Raw genomic sequence first — 10149 nt, forward strand, 5'->3', positions numbered from 1 at the left:
ATCTCCTATTGCTTTTCACCTATCGCCTATTGCTTATCGCCTTTGGCGATGACAAGGTTTTTTGAAATAGGTGTATATATATTTTTTTTACTTGGGGTGATGTCTTCTTTCTACTTTCTTCCCATTCCATTCCTTCCATTCATTTTCCTATCCTTTGAGTCAATTCTCTTTCTTTTCCTTTTCTTCACTTCCCTTCCTTATCCATCTCTTTTCTTTCATCTCCTTTCCTTTCTCTTTATTTTCTTTTTATCCCTTCATTATTTGTTTCTTTAATTTCATTACGGAAAAAAAATTAATGTTGATTTAGAGATTTAGATTCTACCCAGAATGCCTAGCACGCTTCAAAATATTAGCGCGCGCTTAGCTTAGTGACGTAATAATAAAATTAAACGACGTCATATCCAATTAAAAATTAGATTGTTTCAAGTAGTTGAATTGACAAGACGTGTTTGATTATCAAGTGATTTTTATTGTTCAAAATGTGCGGAACATTTCAGTCTAAATTTAAGCGCAATAACAAAGTAGCGCCTGTACCATGTCCTTTCGAACTAGAGGTCCTCAGAAGAGCCAAAATCCAAATCGAGAAAGAAAAAGCTCTCCTCCAGAAAGAAATCGCCATACAAACCGGATCAAGTCTCTTGTTCCTGGATACCGAGAATAGAGGATGTGAAACGCCAGCTTGCGTTGCATACGATCTGAATTTGGATGGCAATATTGTGCAAAAGGGGCTGAAAGCAAGCTGTCCACGAAGACTGGCAAGAGACCCGAAGTTGCCCGTCCTGACAAGAGAGATGCTGCTTGAGAAGCAGGCACAGGCAGAAGAGAACAGAAACAAGCAGCTGGAAAAGATAAGAAAAGCCGCCGCCTTGAAATCTTTGCAAGCGCGGGAAAAGAAATTAGCAGAAGAAGAAGAAAAATTGAATAAGATTGCAAAAATAAACGAAAAGCTGGCCAAGGCCGACGAGAACAGACAAGCTCAGCTCGAAGGCGTTAAAACCAAAGCTAAAAAGTCCTCCAACAACACACGCAGCAAGATAGCTGAAGCGCAGAACTTCGCCAAAGCACAGCAGACTTTGGTGCAGAGTGACAGAAAATTGAAAGAAGCTCAAACCAAAAGAGAAAAAGCTGTTAGCAAGGTTGTCAGAAAACAGCGACAACGTGAAGCACAAGCCCAGAAAGTCCGACAAAGGGCAGCCAAGCAAATGCAGGAATGCGTTCGTGTGTTTGATCTGGAAGTCGATTCACACTTCTATGCATCGGACAGCGAGAGTGACAAAGATGACATGTGGGATGCTGAATTCTGGGACAGGAAAGTCTAAAAAAAGTATAGATATCATTAGAATCTAAATCCAAGGAAAGGAAACAAGTGAAAAGATGAACTTATGAGAAGTTTTAAAACCAGATTAAATTCAAAAAATATAATTTTAAAATATCATCATTGCGGTTTGTAAATAATATTTTATTTTTTTGTTTTACAAATGTTTTTTTCTACGAAATGTATTGTGTATAATAAAGGAATTAATAAATATTCTCAAAGATAAAAACATCGAAGCTATGTTTATGACAGATTGTAAGAAGCAGAACAGTGTGCGGACAGACAGACAAACTAGGGACCGCACAAACTAACAACACGAAGACGCAAAGACAGGCAGACAAACTAGGGACCGCACAAACTACCAACACGAAGACGCAAAGACAGGCAGACAAACTAGGGACCGCACAAACTAACAACACGAAGACGCAAAGACAGGCAGACAAACTAGGGACCGCACAAACTAACAACACGAAGACGCAAAGACAGACTGACAAACTAGGGACCGCACAAACTAACAACACGAAGACGCAAAGACAGGCAGACAAACTAGGGACCGCACAAACTAACAACACGAAGACGCAAAGACAGGCAGACAAACTAGGGACCGCACAAACTAACAACACGAAGACGCAAAGACAGGCAGACAAACTAGGGACCGCACAAACTAACAACACGAAGACGCAAAGACAGGCAGACAAACTAGGGACCGCACAAACTACACAAGGCGAAGATGCACGACAGACGGACAAATTAGGGACTGCACAAACTACACAAGGTGAAGATGCACGACAGACAGACAAACTAGGGACTGCACAAACTACGCGCACAAAGATGAACGACAGACAGACAGAAGACAGTCAATCTAAGAAGCAGACTTCCTGAGATAGGGCGCGCCTCTAATGCGTCACCACGTACTATGGTTCGATTCTAACACCCTTCATCTATGACAGTACAGTTGCTTGTTGGTTCCCTCATGTTTTTCAAGGATTCTTTCCAGGTATTCCGCTGTTTTCTTCCTTCTACAAAACTAATTTCTAAATTTACTAAATTCCAATTCGATCTTTTGGCTTAGTTCCTTAGATTGAAGCTTTGCTCATGCATAATTGGTCCTCGTTGGGATACAACATAAGGACAATATTTTTTGACTCTAACCTCAGAAAAGCGCACATAATTGGAAGAAAACCGCATACAAATCAAAAGCAAATTCTTCCACCCCTGCCCCCTCCCCCCCACCGTCTACTCCACTGCCAATTTGATCTCTGTCCCCTCCCCCTGTGAGGTACAACCCTCTATGCATGTCCTGTAAGCCGAGTCTGATAGTATATTCGCTACAAATACTTTGGTAAGCCCATTAGAGCTTATTACGATATTACTAATAGACTTCAGTTTTCCCTTCACTCCATCTGTGACGTCATGGCCGAGTATGTTTGTTGCTATGGGAACTGAAATGTCGCCATCTTTGGTTACATTGATTTGTTGAAGTAAAACTGCACCTGAGAAAAAAGACATTTTTTTCATTCTCAGTTCTATAATCATTCTCTTTCCTATTCTTACATCACTTAATTTTGGAGACCACAGACTCATTTAGCACAGGTTTAGGCTCGTTCATAATGGAGTCAGCTATTCACAAATACCATTAAAAGTCCGTGGGATTTCAAAAAATTGCGTACTTGTCCAAGTTGCACATTCTTTACATTACAGTTGACTTTTGCAAATAGGACATTTTCATTATGTCCTCATTAACTAAAAGTACCTACATTCCTTACACTCTTTCTTTTGCTCAGACTCATGTAGGTGTAGACACCACCATGCCAGCGGCCTATACAGCGTGTTCACATGACGTCACAGCCGCCATATTGGTGTACCTTTGACAAAGGGTGCACCTGTATGGCCGCCATTTTTATCGTCAGTTAACTCTCTAAGGACTGAGTGAAAACCAGGGCTGTCAACTCTCCCAGATAAACCGGGAGTCTCCAGATTTTAGACCGTGTCTCCTGGTCTCCAGATTAGAGTATCAAATCTCCCGGATAATCCCCGAAGCTGACCATTTCTTGTCTTGTGAGACTAGACTTTCACAACCATGAAATTCCAATTATTTCATGTTGTTTGTGTTATTTTATATCGCTAACAAAATCAAAACGTTCCTCATGAACTGTTTTTGCAAGCAGGCCATTTGATATAAGCGATAATCTGATTGGTCAGAAATAATCCAATCACATCAAATGTTACAAAGCCAAAGACGTCTATTCGCGCGCTTTTTTGACGCGCTGTGACGTCATGTCCCTTCCCTATTAATTCTCCAGATTTGAAAATCTCGGGGGTTGACAGCCCTGGAAAACGCTCTATTTGATTTTTAAAAAACCGTACAAAAGAGTCTGTAGTCGAGAATCAATAGTGTTTATCGACCAAGACACACTCAGACACACATTTATGGGCGTTTAGGCTTCTTTCTTTCTTCATATTCATAACAGCCAGAGATAGTAAACCTTTACCAAGACGTCTAGAAGTTGTGGAGATAGCAGAAACCTCGCGTTCTTATTTTCCTCAACAACACGATAATTGAGGTTAGTAGCTATTATATTTTTTTAGGAAGCCAAAACTTGAAGCTTGGAGCCATGAAATTACGGAAGTAGATTTTCAAACTTATTCAAATATATTTAAAATCTTCGGATTCCTACAGTTATTTCGAATAAGGATGGTGAAGCTTTCGTTGCATGCTGCAAACCATATAGCCTCAGTCAGAACAGAAAAAATAGGCCAGAAAGACGTGAAGACTGATTGCATTCACCAGTCGTGAATGTTGCATTCCGGGCTTGGTATTTAATATGCAACGAAACCTCCAAAAAACCTTTTTCGAAAAAGTTGTAAATAGATCCCTTAAAGCACTTCGGAATGCAGCTCAATTTGGAGGGCAAAACAATAGGTTTCCGATTCTCAGGAGATTGAAATTCTTTTGTTTTGTCCTCCAAATTGAGCTTCTTTGACGTCACATACAAGAGATCTTTTCTTTGTTTTTGTTCGTGGGTTTATCATTTTTATGTACCTTGTTCTTCTGGTGGTCTGTCATAAATGCCTTTCACATCTGTCAGGAACACTACCCTCTTTGGCTGCAGTTCTTGAACAAGTCTCTAGATTATAAAAGAATGAAGTGAATTGCAAAAGAAAAGAAAAAATGTAAAGGAATAAAGGTAGACGGATGGAGGGAGGGAGGGAGGGAGGAAGGAAGGAAGGAAGGAAGGTAGGAAGGAATGGATGCATGAATGGATGGATGAAGAATGAATGGGTGGAAGAATAGATGAAGGGATGGATGGATAGATGGGTGGATGAATGGATGGATGGATGGGTGAATAAATGGATGCATGGATGGATAGATGGATGCAGGGAAGAAAAATGAAACATGTAACCATCTTTCAGTCATCCATTTATTTGTTATGTTTCCTTAAGGAGGTAGTGGTGGGTGCAACTGATATTTGTTCTACATTACCTCAATAATCTTATCACCACTAAGTATTGCACAGCCTTGATCAGTATCAAGGACACAATCTCCATGCAAAACAGGTACAAAACCAGCAAAAACCAGTTTGGCCAGATTATCAACAACTGCTGTTGTCACGTGACCTGACGAGGTTAACCAGGTCCCACATGGCTATAAGATTGATAAATGTACATTAAGAACCAGGACATATAAGTCCAGCAACTTAACAAGAGTCTAAGGCCCTGTCCACACTATGCCGGATAAATTTGAATCTGAATTTTTATTTATTCACTTAGGCCTACCGTCCACACTAGTCCAGGCGATTCACCAAAAACAATTTTTTTCGAATACGGTCTCCAGAGTGGAACAATTTGAAAACGCCGGTTAGCCGTAGTAGTGTGGAGGGAAAACTTTTTTTTCGGTTTTGGTTTGAAAATTCAGATTCCAATTTATCAGGCATAGTGTGGACAGGCCTAAGAGTTCAAGAAGGTATAGACCCCTTGCATGTGGCATCAAAGCAGCTCAATCTAAGGGTCAAAATATTTTAAGAATTCCCTTCTCTTGAGGATTGAAATCTTTTATGATAATATGTTCAATTGTTTTGACCCCCACGTAGGGGATTTAGTTTTAGATTTTAGGAAGTGCACATATTTTAGCTGAAATTTTCACCCAATCTACATAAACTTTATAAGTAAAATAATAATAATAATAATAATAATAATGAATCTTTATTTATTCTCACTAAATATGATGGCACACAAGTGCTAGTTTGAGCGAGCTAAAGAATAAATAGCTATGATAAAAATATTTAAAAAGAAAAAAAAAATACACAATAATATAAATATATTGATATATAAAAACAAGTAAAATATAATAATAAATAAAATGTCACTGGATACTAGCAAGAAATCAACACAAAAAATCATTTAGTCACACAGGGCTTTTCTGTTGTACATCCCAACATGGAATAATATAGGATTTTTACTTACAGAGAGACCAATAGCTGGTATGCCTTGACTGACAAAGAATTCAGTAACTTTGTGATTGAGCTAGAGTAAACCAGAATGAAATGTAATCAAAGAACACTGTAGTAAATTTGTGAATTCAAATAATAAAACTAAAGTAAAAAAATAAAAAAACTTCACAATAAACTAAGTAAAAACTAATTAATCAAAGACTATATATAGAGTGCAAACAATATAACCGCGAGCCTTTAGTAATACTAAATAGCACAATTTCATGCAAATTCCATTGTTTTCTATTGTTTAATTAGCATTATTTCGTACTATTTAGTAATTAGTGTTTCACAGATTATTGTTTGCACTGGATATGAGGAAATTCTTAATTATATTTTAAAAATCGTTCAAAGTTTTTGAAAAAATTAATTATTAAATTAATTATTTTAATTGATGATTAAATATTATTGAAATTACGATAAAGAAAGCACGTTGTATTTTTGCTCATCTTTCCAACATTTTTACTGTTATCCCAAACTGTGTTCTAAATTCCCTGTCAATATATATTGTATTTTCTATATACCTTTGTTACAGACAATCTTGTCATTGCAAACCCTATTCTTGTATGATCTACATCACAACCAAATCCTTTGGCAACTCCATATTCATGTGCTTGGAAATGGCCAAAAGACCTGAGACGTTAAGTTAAGGTAGGTTTATTGATCATGTTATTATTTTTAAGGTAAGTAACATAATAATGATAATGATGATGTTGATGTTGATGATGCTGATAATGCTGATCTTAGTGATAATGACGCTGATGATGTTGATAGTGATGATGATGATGGTGATGATCTTTAAGATCTAATAGTGAAAATGATGCTGATGATGGTATTGATGGTAACGTATTGATGATGGTGATGATCTTAGAGATGATGATGGCAATAATGATGGCAATTGTAATGATGATGATGGTAATAATGATGGTAAAGATGATGGTAATGATGATGGTGATGATGATGATGGCAATTCAATTTTTGTTGCTTTTTTTTTGATATTATTTGGGTCTCAACTACCAATAATCATGTGCAACAATTCCTATCAAAACGTGCAAATACTACTAAACTCGGCTTCCAAGCAAAAAGAATCGTTTTAAAAACATTTTTACCCTGCTCCGTGAACTATGATGCAAGTTCCCTTCAAACCAGCAGCAATCCTCGCAGCTTTCGCAAAAGCCACCAAGTTTTCCTTTTCCAATTCATTTTTATACGTAATAGCACTACCTCCGAGCTTTATGATAACTTCTACACCATTATTCGCGCTCATCGAGACAAAAACGACAAGAAATCTTTCTTTCTTTCCTCTTTCCCCCTTAAAAAACCTTTTGTGCCAGGCGTTTCAAGTTAATGTTTTTTGCTTTTGTGGGCTTCCTGTGCTACACAGGAACCCCACACGTTGTTTCAATGACATCAACTGGAAGTTTGTGATGAAGCTACGTGGTTTCGGTTTATAGATAAATGACATATAATGGCTTTTCTCCACGTGTTTCGTTTTCATTGTGCTGATGCTAAATAACAAAGCGTTCAGCGATGTTTACCATCTGTCTTGGACGGACGGGTGAGAAACACAGCTACCAAACTTTCCCCATCGGGGGAGGGGTACGTAACAATTGATCGATTTGGTTCAGTTCTCGATCGTAAACAAATCACCAGTTCATTTGTCTTAAGAGAGGAAAGAGGAGAATATATGGTTGCCATTACTTTTACTTTTCACCGGGGAAGAAAACCGAAACTCTTCTAAGTCTTAAAATATAAAACTTTTAAATTCCGAATTTTTGGGAAAAGCTTAAATTTGTTTTCTTTAAAAGAATTAATGTTTTTTTTTTGTTGTTTTTTTGTTTTTGTTTTTGTTGTTGTTGGAATTTTGAAAGGCTTTTACCGGCGTTTTATATATAAAATGCCATTGTTCTCCATCCCTGCAGCATCAAGCTGTTAAAACATTGTCAAAAGACAGACGAAATGGAGATTCATTGACCACAACAGCATGCAAATTGAAGAGTAAATACATGCTTGAATTGATCTTTTCAAACAATTGGCACAGGTTTTGACCTCAATGTAGTCTCGCTAAACACGATGTTAGAAAGCAAAGCTGTTGAGCACGTTAACGTTTGCTTTGGGGTGAAAATGACATGCTTGGGATCCCTTTGGTGGAAAAGACCTCTTTTATTACCTTCGGCGCAATTTTTTTTCATTCCAGACCACGTGTCATTCTCTTGAGAATAAGAATCTTTGTTTGTTTGGAATGTTTGAAATGGGAAAACGTTACGCCCAAACAGACGCCCAAAGCAAAGATGTTTATTCATTGAACGCGGGAAAACACCCATGTCTTTGTTTGGACATTTACCACGTTCCCTCTATATTCAAATTTACGTCCTTGCCCCCCCGATATTTTTATTTTTGAGCAAGCAAGCAATCACAGCGCTTGTCAATCATTTTATTCGAGCCAATCAGTGTGCAGTGTGTAGGGACAAGCAGCAATCATCTGGCTTTTAACCAAAATTATTAATAAGTTTATCTTTATTCCTTTAAAATTTTAACAAATTAAGCATATTGTTAAATCAAAAGTCTTTGAATTTCCTTGAAAAGTGTGGCTCATTTTGAAGAGAATAACTGGTTTGAAAAATTTTACTCGTAAACCAGAATCAGTTTTGAAGCTAAAGACGATGTTTAAGAAGAGAGACAGAAGCGACGATGCTGCGAAAATCCAGTCGCGACGAAGATCTAGATTGAACTCGACTATGAAACGAAAACAAGGAATTTTGTCGCACTTCGATACTCAACAAATTGAAGAACTCCAAGAAGCTTTCAACTTTATCGACCAAGACCGAGACGGAGAGATCAGCAAGAAAGATCTGAATGACATCCTTGTGTCGTTGGGCCAAAACCCTACGGAGTCAGAGATTCGAGAGATGCTGAAAGAGATGCCTGTGCCGTCTGACTTGGTACATTTTATGGCGATGTTTGGGGAACAGATGGAATGCGTTGACTCGGAGGAACTCATAAAAAACGCTTTCTCGTGTTTTGATGAAACCGGAAATGGGTTTATTGATCTGGCGGAGTTCCGTGAGCTGTTGACCACCATGGGATCGAGGCTGACACATCAACAGGTGCGTTCATTAGTGTGTACATGAAAATGAGGCTTAGATGTCATACGTATATTGATAACGATGATGATGATAGTAACGATGATGGTGATGTTGATAGTAACGATTATGATGATGATGATGATAGTAACGATGATGATGATGGGGGTGATGATAGTAACGATGATGATGATAATGATAATAGTGATGATAATGGTGATGATGTTGATGTTGCTGATGATGATGATGAACATGTTGATGATGGTGGTAGTAGTGGTGATGGAATAATCTATAACTCATCTCTCCCTTGATTCGAGGGGTTTTCCCCAAATTTTCTCCGGTTTCCCCCCTCCCCACCCCTGCCAAACCTAAGACACTAAATCTAAATTGCAATTCAGCATCTGTGATCGAGCTAGTCTCCTGACTTAGATCAGCACAGAGGTTGTTTCAGGGTTTGATCTGTGAGTTAAACATGCCCTGACTTAGATCAGCCCAGAGGTTGTTTCAGGGTTTGATCTGTGAGTTAGTCATGCCCTGACTTAGATCAGCCCAGAGGTTGTTTCAGGGTTTGATCTGTGAGTTAGTCATGCCCTCACTTAGATCAGCCCAGAGGTTGTTTCAGGCTTCGATCTGTGAGTTAGCCATGCCCTCACTTAGATCAGCCCAGAGGTTGTTCCAGGGTTCAATTTTTGAGTTAGCCGTGCCTTGACGTAGATCAGCCCAGAGGTTGTTCCAGGGTTCAATCTGTGAGTAAGCCGTGCCTTGACGTAGATCAGCCCAGAGGTTGTTTCAGGGTTTAACGTAGCTGTGACTGGTGTTAGCCGTGCTTGAATTCCTAAAAACGATCCCCTTCACTCTTAACAAAAGATTCATTTCTATCTTTTTTATCTTCCAAAGGTTGATGAGATTTTCCTCCATGGCTCCATCACAGACGAGAATGGCAAATTCCGATGTGATGACGTCATTCGGCTGTTGAAGTACGGCAGTCAGGAATGAGATCTGTTCACTCACGAAAATGATGCATTGTGGTCTAGCATGGTTACAAACACCATCATATAAGGCATGGTGAACCAAAGATGTTTTAACCCAAAGTAGACCATAATGCACCTCGTTCGTTACTCCAGAAAAGGTCTATAGAAAGTGCAGCCACAGGCACCCCAGCGGTATTTTTTGTCTACGCTTTTGGATAAATCCATCAATTTAAATTGTATTGCTGAATTAATTTGTCAATAAATAAATATAAATTTGTTAAATAGTTAAA

General features: G+C 38.4%; 3 protein-coding genes across 3 annotated transcripts; 2 read left to right on the plus strand and 1 right to left on the minus strand.

The window, feature by feature from the left end:
- The first annotated feature begins 261 nt into the window (after positions 1 to 261).
- Positions 262 to 1465, plus strand: LOC116300257 (uncharacterized). Its single transcript, XM_031709084.2, has one exon. The coding sequence runs from the start codon at positions 480 to 482 to the stop codon at positions 1317 to 1319; it is 840 nt and encodes a 279-aa protein (XP_031564944.2). The 5' UTR covers positions 262 to 479; the 3' UTR covers positions 1320 to 1465.
- On the minus strand, positions 1439 to 7158 carry LOC116300256 (uncharacterized). Its single transcript, XM_031709081.2, has 6 exons — positions 6915 to 7158; positions 6330 to 6438; positions 5780 to 5839; positions 4800 to 4961; positions 4359 to 4443; positions 1439 to 2808 (listed from the first exon to the last, which is right to left on the minus strand). Exons 1-6 carry the CDS (start codon positions 7070 to 7072, stop codon positions 2552 to 2554), a joined length of 831 nt encoding a protein of 276 aa, XP_031564941.1. The 5' UTR covers positions 7073 to 7158; the 3' UTR covers positions 1439 to 2551.
- Positions 7159 to 8314: 1156 nt separating this feature from the next.
- On the plus strand, positions 8315 to 10149 carry LOC116300258 (myosin regulatory light polypeptide 9). The gene is made up of 2 exons (XM_031709085.2): positions 8315 to 8912; positions 9786 to 10149. The coding sequence occupies exons 1-2, from the start codon at positions 8469 to 8471 to the stop codon at positions 9882 to 9884; spliced, it is 543 nt and encodes a 180-aa protein (XP_031564945.1). The 5' UTR covers positions 8315 to 8468; the 3' UTR covers positions 9885 to 10149.

This window comes from Actinia tenebrosa, unplaced genomic scaffold (genome assembly GCF_029948245.1).
Source record: "Actinia tenebrosa isolate PJP-AT-01 unplaced genomic scaffold, QUT_ActTen_1.0 PGA_scaffold7__59_contigs__length_16204524, whole genome shotgun sequence".
In the NCBI taxonomy this organism is placed as follows: Eukaryota; Metazoa; Cnidaria; class Anthozoa; order Actiniaria; family Actiniidae; genus Actinia; species Actinia tenebrosa.